The 27769-nt window shown below is 33.6% G+C and overlaps 4 protein-coding genes across 4 annotated transcripts; all 4 read right to left on the bottom strand.

Annotated features, from left to right (window-relative positions):
* Nucleotides 1-4993: 4993 nt before the first annotated feature.
* Nucleotides 4994-6242, bottom strand: LOC129894965 (short-chain dehydrogenase reductase 3b-like). The gene has a single exon (XM_055970567.1). It carries the CDS (start codon nt 5982-5984, stop codon nt 5187-5189), a length of 798 nt encoding a protein of 265 aa, XP_055826542.1. The 5' UTR covers nt 5985-6242; the 3' UTR covers nt 4994-5186.
* A 3966-nt stretch (nt 6243-10208) lies between these two features.
* On the bottom strand, nt 10209-11341 carry LOC129895031 ((+)-cis,trans-nepetalactol synthase NEPS2-like). Its single transcript, XM_055970660.1, has one exon. It carries the CDS (start codon nt 11135-11137, stop codon nt 10337-10339), a length of 801 nt encoding a protein of 266 aa, XP_055826635.1. The 5' UTR covers nt 11138-11341; the 3' UTR covers nt 10209-10336.
* A 3077-nt stretch (nt 11342-14418) lies between these two features.
* LOC129894039 (protein NUCLEAR FUSION DEFECTIVE 4-like) lies at nt 14419-17781 on the bottom strand. The gene is made up of 2 exons (XM_055969533.1): nt 17090-17781; nt 14419-16054 (listed from the first exon to the last, which is right to left on the bottom strand). Exons 1-2 carry the CDS (start codon nt 17576-17578, stop codon nt 14861-14863), a joined length of 1683 nt encoding a protein of 560 aa, XP_055825508.1. The 5' UTR covers nt 17579-17781; the 3' UTR covers nt 14419-14860.
* A 402-nt stretch (nt 17782-18183) lies between these two features.
* On the bottom strand, nt 18184-24986 carry LOC129894040 (protein NUCLEAR FUSION DEFECTIVE 4-like). Its single transcript, XM_055969534.1, has 2 exons — nt 24371-24986; nt 18184-19638 (listed from the first exon to the last, which is right to left on the bottom strand). Exons 1-2 carry the CDS (start codon nt 24875-24877, stop codon nt 18475-18477), a joined length of 1671 nt encoding a protein of 556 aa, XP_055825509.1. The 5' UTR covers nt 24878-24986; the 3' UTR covers nt 18184-18474.
* Between the last annotated feature and the right edge of the window lie 2783 nt (nt 24987-27769).

The following is a 27769-nucleotide window of genomic DNA, read 5'->3' as shown; positions in this document are numbered from 1 at the left end:
AAGATATTAGATCTAATGACAATTAATTAATGTTAGTAAAAATTGTTAAAAGCTATTTTTATTGTAATAAATATATATTCTATTATTACGTTAGTGTTGGGGACGAGTGTACTGATAGCTGCTTCGAGCATCATTGTTTATAGACTAGTAGAACATTACAAATTAGTTAATGTATAATCGTCTCAGGAGTTATACTCATAAATTATAATGGAGCACTTAGAATTGACGCAAGGGTGAGGATGGTGGTGTTGAGCAGTGAGAACTGATCATTGATAATAGTGGATGACGATAATAATGATCGATAGTAGTGGGTGATGACAGGTAGTAGTGAACAGATGGAATCGTCTTTATAATTTCTGAATAGATATCTTTGTGATATTTAGATTTTGTTGCAGATCTTGATATCATGTGAATCTATTTAGATCTGTTAAGTGGTTGTAACTTCTGACATAGATAAAAAAAAAATGAAAACTGGCTAATTAAACAAACTTATCATATCTACTAAATCTCTTTATACTTTAAAAGCTGAATCCATTGCTGGCCATCTAAAGTCGGCACAATCTTTCCTTATACACCTTAATTAGGCTTTATCATTTTAGACACCTTATACCATGTCTCGCTGAGTCATTTTAACACTTTTTTGACAATCAGTCACATCTATAAGGTGTGTGTAACACACTTGCCGATGACGTGTCAAATGACGAATTAAATAAAGACATGTGAAATTGATAATGGACGCAGACACATAAAATTTGTGAAACTCAGATTTATTCTAAAATACAAATACGTAAAGAGAGAGGTGAGAGAATAAGTGTATCCCAGATACATGCGAATCATGCTTGAATACAGTGTATCTGAAACAAATTACACTTAATTTGACTCGCATATATACATATATCTGAGCCTGTCAGATACATATATTTAGCGAATAAAATTGTGTCCAAACGCAATTATGACCTAAATTATTAGGATTTGTGTTATTTTCTCAAAAAATAAACACATTTAGTGGTTACATATGAATGATTAGATTCAGACAAAAAAATAAAGGAAAAACTAAGCTAATGCCCCATAAAAGCAAAATAATTACAAAATATCCCTTTACAATTCATACCTTCAAGGCATGAGATTCGAGAGCAAGATACCGTCGCAATATCAGTATATTGACATGATATCATTGAGACTGCTTCAGTCCTTAATGATACCACCACAGTATATCTATATACTGTCATGATATCATTGATGTCTACCTCAATCCTTTAACTACATCTCTATGAAAACTATCATATACTGGCATGGTATCATTAAGGATCATTTCACATAATCATTAAGGATTGTTTTCATACAAATGTTGAATGATACCATCATAGTATATATATATATACTGTGATGGTATCATAAAGATTTTCCTAAGTCATTCGATATTACATGAATGATACTACCAAAGTATATTCGTATATTATAATGATATTGAAAATCTTTAATGAGACACTTTTAAAATCGTCAATGATATCATAACAATATATTGATCCCTTATCGGTATCATGTAGGATTGAGCTCTTTTTTAAGAAATAAAATAAAACAATTAAGAAAAAATTATTAAAATCACAATCTTATTTATTAAACTAATTAGTAAATATATTCTTTTTGATACTTCTTCGGTATATTGATATTATATCAGTATCATATAGAACTGAGCTTAATTCTCTTTGATACTCCATCAGTATATGATACCCTATCGGTATCATATAGAGTGGACACTAACGTTAACACGCGAATTTAAAAATAATTAAAGAGGGTATAGGGGTAGTTAATTTGGCCAAAGAGGTAAATAAAAGAATTACTTAGGGATGGATATGTAGTGATAAATAGTTTGCTTAAAAATTGTAGTTTTCCTAAAAATAAAGGAAAAATTACCCTTTTACACATATTCTAATACCATATTTACTTGTATTCCCTATTATACCAAAAAAAAATCCAAAATCCCTCTTTTTCCTTTAACTCTCTCTCCTTCACTGATACATCACTCTTCCTCCCTAAATCCTCGCCTTAATTCGCTCCTCTTCATCAGTTTTTGAGATTTTGAATTTATGAGTACATCTGTTACTCAATTTCAAGGTTCTAACTAAGGTATATTTTAATTTTTCCTTATATGGAATCTCAGTTCATCCTCATTCAATCTGATTTCTCCTAAAATTTGTATCGTTTGATTTCTTCTGTAAATCTTTGAAAAATATTCTAAAATTGATATCATTTGCTTTCTTCTGTAAATCTTTCTATTTTTGTAACTCATATCTTCAATGATACGTATGGAATCTGTTCATGGTCTCAAACAGTCGAATAAAAATCAAGAAATTCTTGTTTCACCTGGTTATGATTCATCTTGGGAATGTTACGACAAGGTTAGATCCAAACATCGTAACGATCCAACAGTGATGGATAAGCTATGTGAGAAATTGAAGTCGAAAGCTCCAGTTAAACATGCACCCAAAGAACTAGACTACAAGATTGAAGGGGATACACCACGCCCTAATCTCCTAAAGGTATGGGTTCAATTAAGGTTTTTTTTAATGAAGGTTTTATGAAGGTTTTTTGATTCTGATACATATTGTTTATGTATCAACTAATCATGTATCAAGCGCTAACTCTTCTGATACATAGTGTTTTTTTAAATGTCATTTTTTGGAGATTTACTACTTCTGATACATCGTGTTTAAGTGTCAATTTCTATTGTATCAAGTTTTAATGATTCTGATACATCTTCTGTATGTATCAGAATCTCATGTATCAAATATTTAAATGCATATGATCATCGTATTTATGTATAAAGTTTAAGTTGTATTTAACCATTTTTCATGTCAATGCAGAAAATGAAATACGTCATCAAGAAGATCTCGTACCACCCATTGAGATTCGGCACGACATATAGGGCTAATTTTCTTGATGATTTTGAATCATCAATAGGTGAAAAAGGTATAAAATTATTTAGGATGGAATTTCTATTCCAAATAATGGACTACATGCCGAATTCTTCCGTTCAAGATATGCCACACTATTGTGGAATTAAGGTTGCCGGAAGGCCAATGATGGTTATGTTAGCGATAACGATGATCCTAAAAAACCTAAGAGAGATTTTATATCTCCTAGTCAAGGAGAACCGATAGACATCGAGTAGTTTTTTTTCAAAATTTTATATTAGAAGAATGTACAATTACCAGACTTTTAAGTTTTTCTCATGTATGAAACTCTAATATAAGATGAAAGTTTATATATCATATTATCATGTATCAAACTTGACTGCTTCTTGATTCTGATACATACTATTAATGTATCATATTCTAATGTATAAAACTTGACTGCTTCTGATACATACTGTTAACGTACCATATTCTAATGTATAAAACTTGACTGCTTTTGATACATACTGTTAATGTATCATATTCTAATTTATCAAACTTGACTGTTTCTGATACATACTGTTAATGTATCAGTTCTAATTTATCAAACTTGAATTCTTCTGATATTGTATATGTATCAGCATCTCATGTATCAAGATTTAGTGATCTCATGTATCAAGATTTAGTGATTCTGATACATCTTGTTTATGTATCAGAATCTCATTTATCAACTTTAATGAATCTGATTCATCTTGATTATATATCAGATTATCAATTTATCATGTATCAATATTTAATATTTCTGATACATCTTGTCTATGTATCAACACCTCACGCATCAACCTTTAGTGTGTCTGATACATCTTGTTTATGTATTAAATTCTCATGTATCAAAATGTAATGATTCTGATACATCATGTTTATGTATCAGCATCTCATAAATCAAGCTTTAATTATTCTGATACATATTGTTTATGTATCAGAATCTCATGTATCAAGATTTAGTTCTTCTGATACATCTTGATTATATATCAGATTATCATGTATCAATATTTGATTATTCTGATACATATTGTCTATGTATCAGCATCCCATATATCTATATTTAATGATTCTGATACATATACAACCTATATCAATACATGTTATGTATCGGCCACAATTCAGTTGAAAAAAATAAAATAATCTTCAATGTATCAACCCTTTATATGTCGAATATGTCGAATGATTATGTAGCAGCTATCCTCATTTGTCGAACTTGAATTTACATCACTGCCAAGTAACTTACAATAAAAATAATTACCAACCATCCATGTATCAATTATTGATATTCAAATACTATTATGATTAATTGAAATATGTATCAAATACAACCTCTAAAACTGTAAAAAACTGTCCCAGTTTCTCTTGGAACTGCTCATCAGGCTGAAGCATTGACTATTTTAACATTCATGATTTTGCTCAATCACACTGTGCGACGACCTTCCCCGTCACTTCTGAAGACATTACCTACAATCACAAAAATGGTCTGATGATATTGATACCATAACTTCTCATAGAGCATTGAAATTGTTAGGCATTTTAAATTATACCATATGTGATCCTTGCACGACTCGCAGATTATTTTTAGAAAAAAGTGTATTTTTTTCTGCCCCTCTTGTTTTCAGATGTTTTGGGAAATTTGAATGATTAATCTTGTAAAGAACATGTAATCAGTAGTATCGCGATATTTATCTTGAATCGCTTGATGAAAATTGAAATTTGGATTGAATTTTTTTCCGCACTGATGCTCTGTTTTTAGAATTTTCCTTGATCTTCATAACTGTTTTGTTCTTAAAAGGATTCTTTACCTTATTTAGCACTCTAGTTGATTGAAACAATCAATCATAACTTAAATTACGTTACTATCTATAAATAACTCACAAGTATTAATTATTTTACATCCAAAAACTGATGCATCAGGAAGGTGAGTAATGTATCAGAAATTTGAAAAAAAAAGGGAAAATATGGTAATTTAAGAAAAATGAGGGATACATTGTAATTGAGCTTTTTCACTATGGAATTTAAGTAAAGTTTACAAAAATAAACGAGCTTAATGATGCAGATCTAAATAAATGAGCTGAGGCCTTATTTTGGAATATAAACAAATTTTCAAACCCAAGCCCATGATTCAACAAAGATACATGAGGAAATCAAAGCCCATAATTCACTGGAAAGAAAACCAAACCTAAGCCCGAAGCTAACTGGATATGAAACTCCCCAATAGAGCCCAAGCCGAAGCCCGAAGAACAATCAGATAGGAGGATGAAAACCTCCATCGACGACCAAATTATGGCCGGTGATAAACTGAGAGTCATCTGACGCTAAAAACAAGGCAGCATCAGCTACATGAGAAGCCCTTAGAGCTCCAATTTTCAAGCAATTGAAGGATTCAAACATTTTCTCTAGCTCCTCTACACCCATCTTCATCGATTTCTCTAACAATGGTGTTGCCACTGCTGCTGGAGAAACACAGTTCACTCGTATACCATACTTACCCAGTCCTTTACTTGCAGACCTCACCAATCCTAGTACTGCGTGTTTCGACATTGCGTAATCAATTTGCCTGGTTACCCCCATCGTGGCCACCGTGCTCGCAGTGCATATTATTTTTCCTTTTACCCCACCCTCCACCATGGCCTTCGCCGCGTGCTTCACGCAAGCTACAGAACCACGAACGTTGATTGCGAATAGGTTGTCGAAAACATTTAGATTGAACCCTAGAATATCTTGTTCGTGCCCGTCGGTGCTGGCAATTCCGGCGTTGCTGAACATGATATCGACCCGACCGTGAATCTCCACCGTTGATTTTACCAAGGATTGGACCTGCTGCTCATCTGTGACGTCACATTTGATGAAAGTGCAGTGAGTGGACCCGATGGATTCTGCAACTGATCGACCCTTTTCTTCTTGGATGTCAGCAATTACTACCTGAGCTCCATGTTGAGCAAAGAGATGTGCTGTGGCTTCGCCGATTCCGCTTGCTCCTCCAGTGATGATGGCGATTTTACCGTGCAATTTTTTATTAGATGGTGGAATTGGGTTTTCCATGTTCTTCCTCAATTTGAAGGTAACACTTTGGCACTGGTGTATTTATATTCAACAAATTGTTTGTTGGAAGAGAAAAATTGACATGTGCATAAGTAATGATTATGATTAGGTTAATCCCAACATCAGTTGAATTTTGGGAATTATTGAATTAGCAGAAGTACCCTCAAATTTGTCAGTTCATATATTGGAATCAATGAGAAAGCAGATCCCATAGCTTATTGCAGCCAGCCAACCCTGGACCCAAGGGACCAGGGGCGGAGTTATTAAGGGCTCGGGGTTCATTTGAATCGTGTTCGACGAAAAATTACATTGTTTATATATATATATATATATATATAATTAAAATTATGTTTTATGAAGATATAGAATAATCTTCGACTTCTCGAGTGTTTATTTTTTTATAATTTGAACCCTTTAATAAAAATCATGACTCGTCACTATCAGAATGGGTCCAAACTTAATCAGAATGGGTCCAAACTTAGACACATTTCATTTTCTTGTTATAATACAGCAAAACCCGCCCATTCAGGCGGAAAAAACTTTGGCTCACATGTAATAGGAATCTGCACACAAGGAAGTTGTTTCTAGTTTTCTCAACATCTTATCTGCCATATACTAATTTAAATAAACAATAACAGCTGTGTTTTGAAGTAACATCGTTTTCTTCTAAAAGCATCAAATGCCTCATTAGTTGCAAAGCACCTTCCTATATCCATCCTCTTTAAGTTTACAAAATGGCCGACCAAGAAAACGAACTTTAATGCAGTGGATAGAGAGGATACCTTTTGTGATATATGTCACACATAATTTTTAAAAAGTGAATGGCAATCATACAAAAGATCACTAGCAAATTTACATTCAAGTAATAACCAAGTTTCTTCTTTATGGCTGACAATTCGTCTTAATTGATTGATCCAGTCTAGGAAAGTTCCATCAATGGTGATAACATGGCCGCGTTGTCAGAGATCAAGAACAGGGACTGCATCTTTGTTCTGCCACATGATGAAGTTGTATAAATGTATCCTTCAAATAGCTGCTGATAAAGCTTCTTCAGTCCTCAACAGAAGAGCAAAGATGTGACGGATATCTTGACCACAAAATTTTCTACATTGGTTTTATATCAGAGGACGTTCGAGAGTCTAAGTGATTATGCTTCCTTCATTATCCCTTCTCTCCATTTCGTCAAGTACATAATTTAGATAAATATGAGACACATGTTGGACAGTACTCTTCAAATTTGGCAAGAAAAAAATATTTCCCAAAATTTTGATACCTATTAATATCATTGGTTTCATCTTATATTTCTATATTCAAATATTATAATTGTTGAACGTGAATCTAACAACGTGTTTGTTTAGCCTGATAAACAATAATCTTCAAAATTTTGGCTTTAGCATATTCAACAATACTTTTACTGTAGAACAGTGTTTTGTTTTATTTTTCATACACAAAAAAAGAGATACTTAACAGAATTCATTTATTTTTTTGAAAGTAGTATTCTTTTTCTTTCTCTAACACAGTTGCCTCCGCACATTTAAAAATTACTCTCTCCGTTTCAAATAGAATGATTTGTTTTTTTTTAGTCTGTTTATTGAAAAATGTTTTTTCTTTTCTTAAATTCCGTGTAAGTAAAATTAGGTTATTCTTTTTGAAAGGGAGGGAGTAATAATTAAAAAGATTTCCTTATTTTGAACCTGTTTGGATGGACTTAAAAAAAATAACTTTTATGTATGAAATGTTTTTAGAACTTTGAAGTGCTAAAAAGTTATTTTTATAAATAAACAGTTGAGTGTTTGGATAAAAATGCTTAAATGAGGAAAATGATGTGAATTTTAGGGTTAAAAGAATAAAAAGGGTAGTTTGAGAATTTAGTTAAAATATAAGAGATAATAAAAGTAATTTTCATGGTCAAATAAAATGACTTTAAGCACTTAGAAAAAAAAAGTTAGGAATCCCAACTTTTCATTTTTGACTGACTTTAAGAACTTTATGATTTAAAGTTAACATTAGACAAACACGTCCAAAAGCTAAAAAGGGGCTTTAAGTTGGTTTTGTCCAAACGGGCTCTTTTTCTCCAACCACAGTAGCCTCGTACAGATTAATATTTTGAATAGAGCTGTTGCTTCATACAACTGCCTTGCTTACTTCTCAAGTTACCAATTTTTCCTTTATTTCAAAAGTTTCCTTTTCGGAAATTTGAGATTCCTATTTCTACACAAACTACGCTTCTCAAGTCGGCTACCCTTTTCCGAATCCTGCACAACATGGAAAAGTGAGATTCCTATTTCTATACAAATCGATCAGTATATAAAAGCACTATACGGCTGCATCAATTCGTCACACACCCTTCTCTATTCATTAATAACTTTCTAAGTCACAATATATTTTCATCGTCCAAACACAAAATTTGATGAAGATGGAGAATGTACTAACCACATATGAGTTCCAATTTTGGACTGACGATTTTATCCTTCCCTAGAGTAGCATCAACTTGAAGAACAACCCTCCTACGACTCCATTTTTTATGATCCAACTTCGGGTTCAAGAATTTCTCGAGTATTTGCCAGAGGAAGGGGATTCCACCTCGAGGTCCATTTATCGTCGAATCTTCTATTTGCCGAGTAACACTGTGATTGGTGATGATGATAATAGCATTATTTGTGAAATACTAAGCAGTGTAGGCGTGAATCCCTGCCGTCATGGGAGACGTCTCTTCTTTTGCTCGGAGGATGATGTCTCAACCTGCCAATTTCGGCCGTCCTCTGCTTCCCATTGTTATTGGCATTGAAGTTAACACTTGTGATCCCAGAGACGTAGAAATCGCGCACCACAGAAAATATGGTTGGAGACCGGAGATTGAGGAGGAGGACAAGCCCATGGCTAAACGTCAAGGAATTATTAGAGTCTAGATATAGCTAGGGTTGAAGCTTAGCACATTATGTAATACCAAGAAGCCTACCCACTATATATGCAGTTTTTAGTTTCAACCAATGTTTTGTAGACTGCAAGTATGTAATTAATAGTACTTGTTATAATACGTATTTCAGTTTTATCTTGATACATCTTTTCCATCATATCTTAGTGGCTAGTGCCAAATTTAAGATGCGCAAGAGACTTATTTCATGCAACTTAGGCATTGCTATTAACACTTGGGGCTCAACAATGAGAATTAAAGATGAACATGTTTGTCTTACGCCGTTTTTGGGTATAAGGTATAAGGTTGAAGCATAGGGCAGTATATGGAAATTAAATTTACGAAGAAAGCTATACATGTAATCTTGATTAGTTTTTAGTTTCAACCGATGGTTTGTAGACTGCAAGCCAAGTAATAATGGATTTTCAAAACTTATATATGTTGCCGCATGTACTTAATTAATACTTGTTATGATAGATATTTCAATTTCACACTTGGAATTTCCAGTTCAATTTTATACATTGTTTCTAATATCATAAGTTAGTGTATCAATGATTGTTGTTTACGAGTTATAACAACTCAAATATGACAACTCCATTAAAACTGCATTAAGCCCAAAAGAATAGACAATAGTAGTAATTGTATATGGATCAAACCACGCCAACATTAGTATTTTCCTGAAATACCTAATATTTAGACATTTTTTCCTTAAAATTATCTAAAAGACCCAAAAAAAACATTTTCTCAGAGTAAAATTTAGTGCTCCATAGTCCATAATTTTTAACGGGACACCTAGTCGGAACAACCTCTCTACCTCCACAAGGTAGTGGTAAGGTCTGCGTACATTCTACCCTTCTTAGACCTCAATTGTGAGATTTCACTGCTATATTATTGTTGTTGTTATTTTAATGATTAGTTAAGGTTAATTGCTTGGTTTTCTAGAGTTTCATGACTTTTTAGAGAACTTTACACTTGCTTTTCTGGACCTGTACTTTAACACAATCTATGGACCATGGATCCGTAGGCCTAACTAGTCGTGACAGAGCAATAATTCTACATTAATACCAAACATGCCCACTACTTCTGAAATTGTAACTTGCAATTTGCCAAGTAATAATGTAATCAAAATGTTGAGATTTTGATAATTTTACATAGCCAGCACACTGCACCTTAATTATCAATTCAGATATATTCAATGTTGAAATAGAGAATACACGCTATGAAGATTCTATCTTTTGGATGGTTGTTACCAATGTATTGTATTTTATTGTTAGTTTAAATACGATATTTATTTTAATACAATAACAAGGTAATATGATACAATATATTATGAAACAAACGTAACAACCATTCAAACAAGAGTGTAAGAAAAGAGTTACATTATCTCCGGAATATAAGCAAATACTGTAATGAGACTATTACATTGGTTCTCTCTGTTTCACAATGAACTCATTGGATCTGGAAGACTGATCAAGCCACCATCCACCGACAAATCATGTCCACTCACAAAAACAGAATCATCGGAAGCTAGAAACAGAGCTGCATCCGCCAAGTGCTTCACCGTCAGTGTAATACCCTTCAAACTAGTCAGCGGCCCATACATTTTCAGAACCTTCAGTGATGCCTCCGCTTCCGCACTGATCATCAATGGCGTCATCACTGCCGATGGTGAAATACTATTCACTCTTATTCCGTACTCACCCAATTGCCTAGAAGCTGATCTCACTAGTCCTAACACAGCGTGTTTCGACATTATGTAATCAGTCCGCCAGTGTCCTCCCCTGCTTGCCGCAATACTGCCTGTACAAATTATGCTCCCTCTAACACGCTTCTCCACCATGGCTCGAGCTGCGTGCTTCACACACGCCGCCATGCCTCGAGCGTTGACATTTATCACCCGGTCGAATTCGGAAAGATCCAGATCGAGTACCTTTTGACCCGAATTGCCAACGATTCCTGCGTTACTGAACATGATGTCGAGCTGACCGTATTTCTGAACCGTCCAATCCACCATCGCTTTTACTTGATTTTCATCACTCACGTCGCATTGCACGTAGCTGCAAATCTGTAATGGGATGGATTGCGCTACTCCTCTACCCTTCTCATCTTGGATGTCAGCGATGACGACTGCACGTGCGCCATGTTGGGCAAAAAGGCGTACTGTTGCTTCCCCAATTCCGCTGGCACCACCCGTTACTATGGCCACTTTACCTTTCAGCTTCTGCGGGGCCAATGCCATTTTGTTTCGTTTTGTGCTTTACCTTGTATGTTGTTACTGGAGAATGGAAATATCTTCCTAAACGCTAGGCTCAGATATTTGGAGTGGGTGGTCTAATTAAGCAGCCATCTGTTTGATGCCTCAGCCTCAAGCTAGCCAATAATTGCAGGTAAGATAAGGGGGCTGCAGTCACAATCATAGTACGTACAACGTTTTTCTTTTTTTTGATAATTCAGAACATACCTAGTATAATTTCATTAAAATTATTTTTGATATTTGAGTGGCATATGAAGATACTTTGCAGATATGCCATCCACCTGTAGTTGAATGACCTCATTTGTTTCATCATGTTTTATTCAAAAACTTTCTTGGGATCTAAACTCTATTATAGGTGAAGGAATTCAGTACTGATACGTAGATTATATGTCGGAGGAGGAAACATCGTAACTAAAGTTTGATATAATAATAAATAATGAAAATAAATTGAACACGAGAATTTTACGTGGAAACCCTTCAAATAGATAGAGGGAAAAAACCACGGGATAGAAGGATTTTACTATGATAATATGAGAGTATATTGCTCTCAAATACAAGGAGAAAACAACAATTAACAATTCTTTCTTATAAAAGAAACAACTCACTAAAGAGGACACTTAAGACTACAATATTTATCTTGGTGTATAACTCTCTTTATGTTCTTACTCTTTTGGATTGTAATTTTTTGTGGGGATGATCTAAATGAGGGTAAGAGGCCCTCTATTTATAGGAAACTAGAAACACGTAAAATCCGCTTATTGCACCTCGCTTTTTCACTACGCGTTCAAAACTTGTTTTGATTCCTTTTTGACTATGCGTTCAAAATGCGTTTTGTAGTATTTGACTATTTTACATTATAAATATTGCATAATGCCATGGAAAGTTAGGACTCGTCATTGTAGCTTTTCAACTAACCGCAAGAAACTGAAGCTATCTACACACAGGTACAACATAATTAAATAGGAAAGCTATGTAATTAGACAAATATTCCTATTATATTTACTAATTATTTCTATAGTTTGAAATAATTATATATTGTCTCACTAATTAATAACTCCATACAAGATTTCAAGTCAAATATACCTAGATACATGTTTTTTTGCTACCAAATACACTAAAATTGGGAGAGAGACGAGCGAGAGAAGGAGAGAAGCGAGCGGAATATGAGTGAGGCGAGCGAGATAGTCTATATATCTCAAATACATGCGAACCATACTAGATACATATATCTGGAATACCAGATATAGGGAGAGAGGCGAGTGAGAGATTCAGATACATGCGAATTCAATTGGATACAGTGTATCTAGAACAAATTACACATTATTTTGATACATGTATCTGGACGCACTAGATACATGTATCCGAAGTCCAAAATCTGATAAAATTCATAATATTGCAAACTAGAGTGACTCTAAGTAATTAACTCCTAAACTAATGAGATTTCTTTTATGTTACCCAATTAAATAAGCTCAAGCAACTAAGCAAGTCTTTAACCAAGACCCATTAAGCATAATTACCAACAAACTAATTATGTACTCTCTCTGGTTCATATTAAGTGAATTGTTGGAATATGTCCCACTCTTTAAGGAAAGCATATAAGGACATAAATTAGATGCTACTGCTTACTTTTCCCTAATACTCTTTTCATTATTTCTAAATTATTTTACTAGAAAATGTAAAAGTAATAAAGAATCTCACTAAAACGAAGGAAAAATATAGGGAAAATAAATCTCAACAATTCACATAATATGACTAGAAGTACATATTATAAATTAATGGGAAAAAGCTCAAATATGCTATGAAACTTTGAGAAAAGGCTCATCTATGTTATCTGTTAAAAGTTTGGTTAATTTATGTCATTTCCGTTTGAGAAAAGGCTCATCCATGCCATTATTTGTAAACTAAAAATATTTTCCATTTTGCAAAACTATTTTGTACACGTGATCAACTATGATTCGACCACGTCATTAACTAAATTATTATTTAAAATGTAAAAGGTTCAAATATGTCATCGAACTATGAGAAAAGTCTCAGTTATGCCATTCGTTAAAAGTTTGACTCATCTATGCCATTTAAGTTAACAAGTAATGGCATGAATGAGCCTTTTCTCAAACGAAAATGACATAAATGAACCAAATTTTTAACTGATGGCATAGATGAGTCTTTTCTCACAGTTCGATAACATGTTTTTTTGTTATAATTAATTTTTTAACTCTATATAAATATTTCTATCCTTTTATTACCGAAAAGAAAGTAGTAATAATTAATTATGGAAATTTTATTTGAAATCCATTAGTTAGAAAATTTTACTCTTCCATTCTACAGTTGATAAGGCCACAAAATTGCCTAATTATTACTTGCTTCATAGGTTACAATTTTGTTTCGGAAACCTGAGATTCCTAGTTCTACACAAACTAGGCTTCCCTCAAAGTCTATAATAAGAGTTTTACACTGCTTGAAACAATTGATCACACATTCTCTTCTTTGCATTTAGGTTAACTTAGAAACTTTTTAATTCACAATATACTGTCCTCTGTTTCTTCATCGTCCAAACACAAAATTAAGTTGATGAAGTAGTATATCTTGATTAGTTTTTAGCTTCAACCAATGTTTTGTAGACTTCAAGCCAAGAATTAATGGGTTTTGATCAATACTACTTATATCTTGACTTGCCGCATGTAATTAACACTTGTTATAACAGATATTTCAATTTTATCTTGATACATATTTTCCATCAAAAATTAGTGCCAAATATACGATGCGTAAGAGACTTGTTTCATGCAATTTATTATCTCTACATTTACTTTGGTTAACCATATATTTCTCCAGGCTGATTATTATACTACCACTAAAAGAATGTTAATGGTCATTCAAGGACAAATCATCTTTATGTGCAGTTATATATACATCAAAATATCTCTGGCGTTTCATGCTATTTCCTTATTCTGTTTTTTTCTTTCATCATTTTTATTTTTGCTTTTAATGGAAAATTAAAGAATGTAACCAGTGTGAATCGTATTGAGTGTACTCTCTAACAAAATTGACTGGAAAAGAATTTCGCAATCGGAGTTATATATATTGGGGACATGACTTTTCCTGATTCTTTTCAATCAATTTTATGTATCTTACGTTGTATTGGGAGGACTAAATTGATGTCACTTTCACTTTCCATCTTTAACTCATTTAGATAAGGTCTTATTCCCTGCAAAATAAGCTCTGCGGTTCCTTAGCTTTTTAAGTTCGAAATGCATTTTTGACTCATACCATACGTAAGACATTCACATGGTAATTGCATCCAATTTCCACTCTTAATATCACGTGTCACAACTTGTAGAGTACCATCGAGTTCAGTTTACAACATATTGTTCAAAATTGTCAACTGAATTCCACATTACTATCTATCTGATCTCAAGTGTTGTAGGCCTCATACCTGCGTATCTCCTTAATGTGTACCTTAACCAGAGAAGCGCCATGGAGTATACTTGAGAAAAATGTTCCTCCTCCAGCATCTGATTCTCAAACTTATAGTGTCCTTGGTGGTCCAAACTTCATATTCATACTGATACAGGTTCATAAATCATATCATAAGCTACAAAGTCGGGTAGTCAGGCAACGTACCAACCAAATTGTATTGTACACTATGTTACAAGGAGCTGTTGCTAAGGGCATTCAACTGCTATCCTCCTGGATTGTTTTTATCAATGAGAACTAACCAGTAATGGTATTAGCACCTCTTCTGCAAACAACATTATTGTAGAAGTTTCTTGTCCGAAAGAACAAAGCCAAGGCCACAAGAGCCCCAAAGAAAGTGGAAGCTGCCATGATAAAGAAGGATAACATGAAGCAGTGAGTTCCAGTACACATGTTCCCTTCATCTGATGCTTCCTTATCGTAGAGGTATCCGACTACCCAAACAGACAGTATATAAGATCCTACAGGACCTGCTATGGTTATGGTGTTAAATATTGTGCCCAGATGCCCTGCACCAAATATCTCAGATGCAATTGTGGGCATTAGTGACCATTGTGATCCATAACAAATGCCAACTATAACAGAGCCGGCATACAAAGTACCAGGCAGACCAGATGCTATCACAGCATGGCCAACAGTCATACTAGCCAGAGTAACAACAATAAATAATGGCCTTGACCAACCTAGAGAGTGCAAGAAATAATCTGAAATACAACCAGCTCCAAAGCGACCAAGGAAATTCCAGATACTCCATAGAGAAACTAAAGTATTTGTCTCTAAGATTGTGTAACCAAGTGACGCTCCTATCTGGCTAATATTATTAACTGTGGCCAGCCCTGTGCCCATTCCACATGCAGTGGTGACAAACAAAAACCAAAAACCAGTGGTGCACATTGCCTGAAAAAGATTCATGTTTTCCCCCCATTCTGGAGTCCTCCTCTCATTCATATCTCTCTCTTGATCAGCACCAGCAGGCAACTCATCATAGTTATCATGACTTTGCCCCATGTCCACAAAATGTGCCTGAGATCTATATTGCTCATCCTCCAGTGAGTTTTGCTCGAGTAAGTATTTAATTATTCTATAAGACTTTTCCTTGTGGGCACTTATTGCAACAGAGATCGGGGAAAGCAGCAAGAAAATGAGTATAGTAAAAGTAATGATGCGAACAGACAGTTGTAAAGAGAAGACGTTTCCCACAATGATTTCAGCCATGAGATAAGAAGCCAGTACCAAAGCAATCAATGAGAAACCATTAAGATGCTTCTTCTCATCATCTTCATTTGTTTGCGAGATTGTTACGAACGACATAAGTAACAGAGTAGAAATAGGAGGCAACAATGCCAATAACAGAAGATATGCAGTGGGCCTGTTTCTAAAGAATGTCTGATATACTTGAATTAATATTGCTCCACTCAACCCGAGGAAACCCTGCATAGAATTATGGAAAATAAATCAAATATCAATGTAGGGGACAAGAGAAGATAGATAAATTGAAAGCAATATACCACAAACAAGATTAGCACCACAAGCCTTCTGAGATTCCGACTCTACTCTTTGATATCTGTGGTCTTTCAATTTTACTTTGAGACTTGGTGCTGAAATCAAAGGAATTGGCATTCCTTCTATATTATGAAGAGGAGAAGATACAATTAACTTTGAACGACTTAGTCGCCATCTTTAGTTAATTTTTTGGAGGTCAAAGAAATAACCATCTACAATATCATTTGATCGACTATGCCTCAATCTATACCTAGCTGAGGTCAACTATGAATCATCAATATCCATTTTGCTTTATCTAGGCACATTTCATATTTCTAATAATTTATATTTTAAGGAAAGATAAGAGTTCTCTAAAACTAGGTTTTCCTCACACTTATCCTTACATAGACATACAGTCTCTAACCAGAACAAAATGACTTAAGAGAATCTTAACAAACAGAGAACCTAATGTAAGCGTAATAGCACCAACAAAAACCAAGTCCCAATAAGAACTAATTGATATCACCTGAATAAATCATTTGCTTCCATTTGTTCTGTGATAAGTTAAATTTACATTGATTTAGAAATATTATAGGTCTTTTGTGACAACGTCTTCCATATTATTTTAGGTGTAGCTCATCCATTTAACCAATCTCACTACCACTTCTAGTCATCATAGCATCTATAAACAATACATATGAAGGTCCACTAAAGAAATGACCAAATAATCACAGGCCATCTTCTCACTTTATCATCTACATGTGCTACTTGCACTCTTTGTAGCATGTTATCATTTCTAGTTTTATCCGATGTATGTTTGCTACTTTCAATCTTCATTGAATGTGATCATTTCTAAGCTTGCAACTTGAATAACCATAAAATTGAAATCGATGATAAAGCTTGCAACTTAAATAAAAAGTCAGATTTTATAATTTGTCAAAAATTTCTGAAGAGTAACGCAATTAGACGGATTGAGAAACAAACCTTCATGATGCCAACAATGGTGCCTCTATAATTAGGGAAATTGTGCACAGCAGTGACAACGTTGGCCGTATTGAAGAAAGTCATAGCATGAGCAGCTAAAAGCATGTAGAGGCACATAACCAATAAAGGGGGTTTAGGCAGAATCCCGACAACGGTCAACCACATAAGATAATACCCAGCAAAGCACTGAATAGCTCCAGCAAGCAGCACCACCCATGGCCCACAACAACGGCGGCGGCGGGAGCCGGTGACTGATGAGTAGAGTAAGCCGGAAAGTATGCCGAAATTTGCGCCGAGATCCTTGAAGACGGAGACGACATCTAGGGAGGCTTGATCGTATCCTTGGGTGGATTTGAGAAGAGAAGAATAAATGGCGAATGTGTAGAGTGAACCGCTGGTACATTGGATCCATATACTAGCGACTGTGGCCACCCATCTGGTGTTGATTTTGGCCTTGAAACTGGGATTGTAATCTGGGTCTAAATCCATTTACTGTTTTTTTCTTCTTTTGGTTGATGAGTGAAGTTCTTCACTACTACTTTGAGGTTTTCTGGTTGAGTGTTTACTCTGGCTGCCACGGGTCCATACACTACTCAAATTAATTTGTCAGAATTACTCTGTCCGTCCATATTTCTGTTGATTTTTCACAAGCCCTCATTATTATATTATTCCTAATTAATTATTATATCAATTTATTTATCTTGTTTTACCTTTTTAGTGTCTCATAAAAAAATGCCTATCATAAATTTTTAATTTTAATTTTTCACTCGATATTTTAAGAACATAAGATTAAATTTCATATCAAATTAAAATCAGACAATTTAATTAAAAATTTGAAATGGAGAAAATAGTATTTGATAATAAGGATAAAATAAATATAAAACAATAAATTATCTCTTAATTTTTCAAAGTACATAAACATATTTCTTTTCTTTTAGAATTTGAATTATATATGCATCTCATCTAAAAATTTAAAATTTGTGTGCAGAATTTGATTTATTTATTTTTGCAACACGCCTCTTCATATCCGAGGCTGATTTTTCTTTCATAGATCAAAACACAAAATGATAATCAAATAACAAATGACAGAGAGATCAGTTGGCTTTTTGAAAAATGGCCGAAGTAAATGCATAATCTTCGTTTTTGGTTTTCAATTCCTGTAAGAGAACACTAAAAGGCAAGAAACCAAAACACGAACCACAACAACTCACAATTATGCACAATATCTACAGTGTGCTCCATCCCAAATTCCTAGTTTTATTAAGGTGCAGATACAAAATAGCAACTGTAATCTGCAAGGATTGACCCAAATACAGAAACCTTGCAAAAAATTTATGCCAGCAAATAAGAAGACAAAGACTTTTCAATGTCTTTCAGACTTGTGATCAGCACAACATGAGCACACGGGAGTAGAACCTTCTCGTCCTATAAAACAATGTCAAGGCAACTAGAACTCCGAAAAGACTTACTGATGCTAATATGAAATAAGATAGCATGAAGCAGTGAGTACCAAAGCACGAGTTTCCTTCTCCTGATGCCTCTTTGTCATATATATAGCCGATTACTCTGACAGAAAGAACATAAGAGCCCACTGGACTAGCTATGGAGATTGTGTTGAAAATAGTACCCATATGGACCACACCAAATATCTCTTTACTTATGGTAGGCATCAGCGACCATTGCGAGCCATAGCAAATACCTACTATCAGTGAACCCAAATACAAATTTCCGGGAAAACCTGAAGCGATAATCACATGGCCACCAGTCATTGCTGCGAGAGTAAAGACCATGAATAATGGCCTTGGCCACCCTCTCCTGAGCAGAAATATATCTGATACATATCCAGCTCCAAGACGGCCAAGAAAATTCCATATACTCCAGAGTGAAACTAAAGTACTTCTTGCCAATGTTGTGTAACCAAGTGATTCCCCAATCTGGCTAATGTTATTTATCGTGGCCAGTCCTGATCCCATCCCACATATCATCGCGACAAATAGAAACCAAAAGTCTATGGTGCACACGGCTTGCCACAAATTTTTTTGTTCATCAGGCTGCAAGATAGAGCTAGCCTTTCGCTGGACTGTATCTGTTGGCACTTCATCATAATCCATAATATTCCCAACAGCCAATTTATTAGAACTCTCCAATTCAGGCTCATCTATCAATAGAGAGGTAGAAGATGTGATTGATGGCGGCAGTCTCTCTAGATCAGCCATTTGGGCCTTGACTACGACAGTAATAGGAGAACAAAGTAGAGCAAAGAGAACCAATAATGTAATGATCATTGCCCATTGTGGGAAGACAAAGACATTCTCCAAAACCCGTAAGAACAGAAGATATGCAGCAATAACTAAAGAAACTAATAAGAAGTCGTGCAAATATTTCTCCTCATTTCTTGACGGTGTCTCATGGACTGTCACCAAAAACATGAGCATCAGAGTGACTATAGTCGGCAGTAATGCAAGCGTCAATATCAGCGAGCTTGGGTTGTTAATGAATATGGTCTGATACACTTGTATTAGAATTGCTCCACTCAAACCAAGAAAACCCTGGCCAAGAGAAAATGCATCAAGCAATTGTTTAATTGAATAGATAATGCATCAGTTACTCAACGGGAGAAAATACTCATATAATGGTACTAGACCATCAGAGAAAATTGGGACCAACCTTGGTAAGAGTAGATTGGAAATAACTCATCCTTATGCTCACTGCTTAAGTATTAACTTTTAACAGATCCAATTTTTATAATTCTGCAGCTAACAAAATTCTAAAGTTAAAAGCCCCAAATTCTTTCTAGGCTTCCAATTCACAATGAGATAAGTTTCACCATTGAGGGAAGGGCTTTGCAGACAACCAGATGCATGAGCAGTAATAACATGAGAGTTGTTTTTATTTTGTGAAAAATCACATAAACAAAAACAAAAAAGAAAATATGATGCTGCTCTTCAGACTCCAATAAATATAATAGATTAATCACAATGACAAAATAGTATAAAACTTCATGGACACAACAGATTGCAATTTGCTCATAATTGAAAACTCTAGGTTCTTTTTTCAGGTCTAACCGGTAATCAACAAGTAAAAGGATAAATGCCAATACAGGAACGCAAATCAATAATTATGAGCCTTAAAACTGATATTTGCAGAAAGCAAATACCGGTTAATCTTTATCCATTACTAGTATTTGGACACTTACGTTGCACGTGTATCCATATCATATATTTGCATAATATATATTTATAGTTATAAATTTATGTGTACATTAAAAAAATATTTGATTGCAATATAAATTAGAAAACATGTATAAAATAAGAAATCAAAACAGATACTCTCAAATTTCAAACTACAAGCATAATAAGAATATATATTTCTCATGAGCTTAATCAATCATACCTCACAATAATTCCTACAACTCATTGAGAAACTTTCAATATATACACTAATAAGTGTATAAGGAGAACTTGAAATGCATAACAACAATTAGATTTATATTTTAAAACACTATAAAGTCAATTTTCCTTTTTGCATTCTAATATGGGTTGCACCACAAAACCTTCTATTAAAAAGAGGACAGACAAAATTAGGCAAAAAAATTATCAACAAATTGGAATTAAGAATGAGAAAAAATTTAAATAAGAGAAGAGAAGAAAAGATCAGTAGAAAATGTTCACCTAAACATGAATAAGGAATCGTATTGAATAAAAAAAGAGTAATGCAAAAATATGAGCTGATGAATGGAATTGAAAGATATAAATAATCCATGTTGAATAGTGAAAAGGCAACTCTTCAACTTCTAAATTTCTTCAAAATTTTTATAATTGTGACAGAACTCAAGATAATATAAATTCATTAATTTAATAACTAATTCATATATATAAATAATATACATTGTAATGCATGCTTTTTCACTATGGAATTTAAGCAAAAAAATTCTAATTAAATTAAGAAAAAATTACCAAATTACACACCTTATAATCCTATATTTTCAATTATTCCCTACAATTTGTAAAAATTTCAAAAATCCCTCTTCTGATACATAGGAATGATGTTGATACATCGCGATTTGATACATAAGTCCTTTTCATGATACATCGCTAGTTGATACAAATCAAACACAAAATGTATCAATAAAACATAAGTTTTACTGCTATTTTTGTTGTGTTCATGATATATTAGGTGTTATAAGCTGATTTATAAGTTTTATTGATATTACAATATTTGGTTTGTATCAACTAGCGATGTATCATGAAAAAGACTTATGTATCAAATCGCGATGTATCAGCGTCATTCATATGTATCAAAAATCTGGAAAAAAAAAGGAAATTCAGATAATTACCAAAAAAGTCGGGATAAATTGTAATTGAGCTTTTTCACTATGGGATTTAAGTAAAATACCCTAATTAAATTAAGGAAAAATTACCAAATTACACACCTTATAATCCTATATTTTCAATTATTCCCTACCATTTGTAAGAAATTCAAAAATTCCTCTTCTGATACATAAGAATGATGTTGATACATCGCGATCTGATACATAGGTCATTTTCATGATACATCGCTAGTTGATACAAACCAAACACAAAATGTATCAATAAAACATAAGTTTTACTGCTATTTTTGTTGTGTTCATGATATATTAGGTGTTATAAGCTGATTTATAAGTTTTATTGATATTATAATATTTGGTTTGTATCAACTAGCGATGTATCATGAAAAAGACTTATGTATTAAATCGCGATGTATCAGCGTCATTTGTATGTATCAAAAATCTGAAGAAAAAAAAGGAAATTCAGATAATTACCAAAAAAGTCGGGATAAATTGTAATTGAGCTTTTTCACTGTGGATTTAAGTAAAATACCCTATAATTAATGAGGTTAGTGAAAAAGACTCTTCATGAAATTATTATTATTTCTTAAAAGTATTTTTGAACTTATAACATTAATGTTATAGAAAACCAAATAAAGACATAAGCTACGGTAAGTTTTCATAGTAATTATTTTATTAAATTATATACCTATTATTAATTTTTAATTTTTTATAATCATCCTGATAATGTATAAACTTTTGGAAAGCTTGTAAAATGAGAAAAATTATTATTTCGTATCACATATTTTAGCTATTATTAGCATTTAGTATGATAACATTTAAAAAGGTAGACTCTTTTAAATATTCATTATTTCTAAATTAATGTAGCCAAGAATTTGAAATGTTTTGACGTTTTGTTATCTAATCCTGTAAAATTTACTTTTGAACCTGAAACATGCAAATATGCAATTAGGCCTTGGGTGAATTAAAATTTTATAATTTAATTAATTAAATAATTTATAACATTTTAATTTAATGGAGGGGCAAAATGATAATTCAACCTTAAAGATTGAAGCTTCCCACTTTTAATAATATATGATAGATATGATTTTTCTATATTTTGCAAAAGTATGCATCTCCTAGTTCGTTTTATGGTGGCATATAATCTTCCTTCGAACTCAGAAGGGGGCTTTTGTTAAGCTTAGAAAACCTAGAGGGAAAAAGCTATTGAACTTACACCAAAAATAGGATATTTTAAGTGCCAGTTATTCCGAACAAGAATATTATACTTGACAAATAGACAGAGAAATTACTAAAAAAATTTTTATGGAAGCCGAGACCCCTCCGTGACATGGTGTTATACTGGTTATATCATTCTTAGTTAGGCCAATTAGACCTTTAAGGCCAACTGCCAGCACGCCCCTTTAAAGGATTAGTATATGTAGCACATCTTTTAGCAGTGATGCTATAGCTACATAGTTATTGGCATATACCTTTAATAAATATGAAATGTCCCACCTACCAACTCCACAACTATCGAAGCTTTAACAGGCTAATTTGCGTATTAAAAAAATCATTACATAATACCAACAACCAATCAGGGCTAATTAATGCAAGAAATCAAAAAGTAAAAAACAAAAAGAAAGAAAAATGTCACAATTTTTTAAAAAAGCAAAAGTTGACAGAAGCAAAAGTACAGAAATTATACGTAAAAAATTAACGCCTAAATTTTCCATACGTTTTCATCCTCCTATAAATAAAGAGCCTCGTATCCTCATTTATTTTATTAGAAAAGTGAAAGTAAAAATACAAAGAGAGTTATACACCAAGATAAATATTATAGTTTTGAGTGTCCTCTTTAATAGTTGTTCCTTTTATAAGACAGAAGTGTTTATTGTTGTTTTCTCCTTATACTAGCAGTGTACTCTCATATTATCATAGTGAAATTCTTCTACCCGTATTTTTTCTCCTCTATCTGTTTGAGGGATTTTCACGTAAAATTCTCGTGTCTAATTTATTTTATTTATTTATTATCCTATCAAATTTTAATTGTGGTGTTTTCTCCCTCGACAATTATTAGGTTCTATCAAGCCTTTTCTTTATTCTTTTCACCCTTCCAAAGCCCCACCGCTACCCCCCACACACAAGGACGCACTAAACATCTAGCCAGAAAACTAATATAAACACATCAGGACTATTCACATTTAATCCTAAATTTGTCACACGGGAAATGTTTAAACAAAACCTGTAACAGTTTGATAGCATCCAATCCTTTTGGAAGTACTATCTCTTTATTTAATGAGATTATATACAGCGTAAGTATAAATATTAAGAAGATGGTAAATCAAGTCTTATTATTTAGGGTAGCTGTGAAAAGTTGCTACACCAGTTGTACAATTTTAAGACTTCGTTTGGTTATCAGGACAAACAATGAAAGATAAAGTTAAGTATACAACATTTCTATTTATCAGCTATCACATCATAGGTTGCCAAAAAAGAAATTTTTTATTCTAATCAATCCCCAAACGTCAAGCAACAGAATACGTCCCCACTTATCAATCCCTAAAACGTCACAATGGATAAAACTTCATAGGATTACAGTACGCTGGCAATAATAATTATCCAATAGCGTAATTATTAAAACCAGTACAAGGAAATAGTATATTCCCTCCGTTCCTTTTTATTTATAGCATTTTGTTCTTCAAAAATCAAATTATATGAAGTCTGACTAATATTTTCATCAATCAGAATTAGATTAACTGGTTAAAATATATATCATATGATTTTTGAAAGAGTGAGTTATTCTAATTAAATTTAACTTCAAAAATTAGTTAAATTAATGATTCAAAAATCAGAACACAATTTTCTAGGAAAATCCGCCACCAAATGCAAAATAGTACGTATTAAAAAAAGACTAACAGAAGTAGAAAATCACTCATGTGAGTAGTTGATTTTGCTTGTAATTCGCAACATACCTTCATTATACCCACAATAGTGCCACTGTGGTCCGGGAAATTTTGAACGGACGCAACAACATTAGCCGTATTGAGGAAAGTCTGAGCATGAGCAGCGATGAACATGAACAGAGCCATAACAGCCACAGGCGGCCTGTTTATGGTTCCGGTGACGGCAAGCCACATGAAAAAGTAACCGGCAAAGCACTGGACAGCCCCAGCCAGATGTACAATCCATGGCCCGCCGTGGACAAACGAAAAGCGTCCTCTGTCGTAGCTAGGATTGGCGGCGACAGCTGTATAAAGGAGGCCGGAGAGAATTCCGGCGTTGGCGCCGATATCTTTGAAAACAGAGACAGTGTCGAGAGTGGATTGATCGTAAAATTGGGTGGACTTGAGCGCAGGGGAGTAGATACCGAAGGTGTATGATGCGCCACTGCTGCACTGGATCCATATGCTAGCCACCGCTGCTAGCCATTTGCTGCTCTCCATGGCAATGTTATGTCTCTCGTTGAGTATAGCTGGCATGATAATAAAGAGAAATTAATATGACGCCTCCTTTCATTTTTCAAATTTACTTTTTGTTGAGTATCGGATGTCTTTCTCAAGTGGGCCCACTTAAAAGTGGGCATGTTGATTACTTGATATTGTTGCTCAATTTGTGCTTTCTCATTTTCTATAAATGTTATCCTTGGCATTGAGAAGATAACATATAGATACGAAATTTAAGCTTCCTTCTCAGTTTCTCCTTTCTTCTCTATTATATTTCTTCGCCTTATTTTGTTGAATTTAGTTTATTTCATAACATGTTATCAGCACGAAGCTCTACTATTTATTCAAGGTAACAAAAGTGGTAAGAGTTTTATTTAATTTTATTTTTATAATATAACAAATATTTCAAAACTTGAATTTACTGCTCTTGATATCTCTGGAAAAGGCTACTAATCATGGACACTTGATGCCGAAATTCATCTAGAATCGATGAGTCTGACACACACCATCAAAGATGATAACACGAAATTTAGTCAAGATCGTGCAAAAGCTATGATTTTTCTCTGCCACCATCTTGACGAGGGGCTAAAATTACAATATCTTACATTAAAGGATCCTCTGAAATTGTGGAAAAATTTTAAAGAAAGATATGACCACCTGAAGTTGGTCATGCTTCCACAAGCACGTCATGACTCGTTAAATCTGAGACTAATGGATTTTAAAAATATAACTGAATATAATTCTGCCTTATTTAGAATTATAGCTCAGTTAAATTTAGGCGGAGACGAAATCACTGAGCAAGATAAATTGGAAAAAACATACTCCACATTTCCATCCGCAAATATTCTCCTACAGCAACAATATCGCGAAAAAAGTTTTATAAAATATTCTGAATTATTATCTCACCTTCTTATTACTGAAAGACATAATGAACTATTAATGAAAAATCATGATAGTCGGCCAGTTGATTCTTTGCCACTCTCTGAAGTGAATCAGACAAATTATAACCAACAAGAAAGAGGTCATGGACCCAGTCGTGGTCGTGGTCGTGGTCAAAAAGGAAATTTTAATCATGATACTCGGCTGGCATCGAGAAATGACCAGTAATATAAAAGGCAGGGTAAAAAGCCAGAAGGTTTATCGAAGAATAATTCAGAAAGTGTATATCATAGATGTGGAGGTGTGGAGCACTGGTCGCGGACTTGTCGGTCGTCAAAACGTCTAGTTCAGCTATATCAGGCATCATTAAAGAGGGTAGAAAATAATCTAAAGATAATTTTTATCTCTGAAGATAATATTGAGCCCATGCATTTGGATGTAGCTGACTTATTTAATTTTTCAGACGAAAATATGAATATCGATAGGACTAATAATATATAAATATTTTTCTTTTTATCTGTTTAAATATTATGTTTGTATTTTTCTAGTCCATGTAAATAAATAAAAAATTGTGTAATGTACCATGTGTTAATACTTATTTTATTTTTTATTGAAGAAAATATGGAAATGCCTCAAATCTTATTTGGATCAATGATAAATCAAGATGATATTTGTGTAATTGATAGTGGAACAACACATGCTATATTTAAAGACGAGAAATATGTTTCTAACTTGCTAAGAAGAAAAGCAAATGTTACTACAATTTCTGGTAATTCAAAAATGATAGAAGGCTCCGAAAGAGCTACTATAATTCCGCCTAAGGGGATAATAATTGTTATAGAAGATGCACTATACTCTTCTAAATCACCAAGAAACTTGTTAAGTTTTAAAGATATCCTCAGAAATGGATATCATGTTGAGACACTAAATAAAATGAATATTGAATATCTTGGTATAACCAAGAGTGTCTCAGGCCAAAAATATATTTTGGAAAAATTATGAACTTTGTCCTCTGGCCTATATTATGCAAAAATTAGTGCAATTGAAGCACATATGATCGTAAACCAGAAGTTTGCTGATCCAAATACATTTGTGCTATGACATGATCGAATATGTCATCCTCGATCAATAATGATGAGATAAATTTTTGAAAATTCAACTAGACATCCGTTAAGGAACCAGAAGATTCTTACAAATGATGAATTTTCATGTGCTGCTTGTTATCAAGGCAAATTAATTGTCAGACCATCGACCCTGAAGGTTGACATCGAATCTTTTGGCTTTTTAGAGCGTATACATGGAGATATATGTGAACCTATTCATCCACCTAATATATTGTTTAGATATTTCATGGTCCTAATAGATGCATCATCTAGATGGTCTCATGTGTGCCTCTTATCATCCCGCAACCTGGCGTTTGCGAAATTATTGGCACAAATAATAAGATTAAGGGCACAATTTCCAGATTATCCAATTAAGGCCATTCGCCTTGATAATGTTGGAGAATTTACATCCCAAATTTTTAATGATTATTGCTTATCAATTGAGATAAAAATTGAACATCTTGTTGCTCATGTTCATACTCAAAATGGCCTTGCAGAGTCATTTATAAAGCGTCTACAATTGATAGCAAGACCTCTACTAATGAAAACAAAATTGTCAATTACTATTTGGGGTCATGCTATCTTACATGCGGCAGCACTTGTAATTCTCAGACCGACACATTATAATAAATACTCTCCATCACAATTAGTATCTGGTCAGGAACCCAATATAGCCCATTTAAGAATTTTTGATTGTGCAGTATACGTGCTTATAGCCAGGGGAGGAACCAGAATATTTGATAAGGGGGTTCAAGAAAATTAAAAAATAAGGGATTGGGTGAAAAAAGTAAAAAAATATGTCATTGTCGAGAGTCGAACCCGCGACCGCGGGCTCAATCACAGGCACCTTATTCACTGATCCACAATCTCCATTTGTTAAGGGGATGCAAAAATAATATTTGTACATGAATAAAAAAATTTGCAGTATATATATAGTGCAATTTTC

The sequence above is a fragment of the Solanum dulcamara genome, chromosome 7 (assembly GCF_947179165.1).
Source record: "Solanum dulcamara chromosome 7, daSolDulc1.2, whole genome shotgun sequence".
Classification (NCBI taxonomy): Eukaryota; Viridiplantae; Streptophyta; class Magnoliopsida; order Solanales; family Solanaceae; genus Solanum; species Solanum dulcamara.
This window is presented reverse-complemented; position numbering and strand designations above follow the sequence as displayed.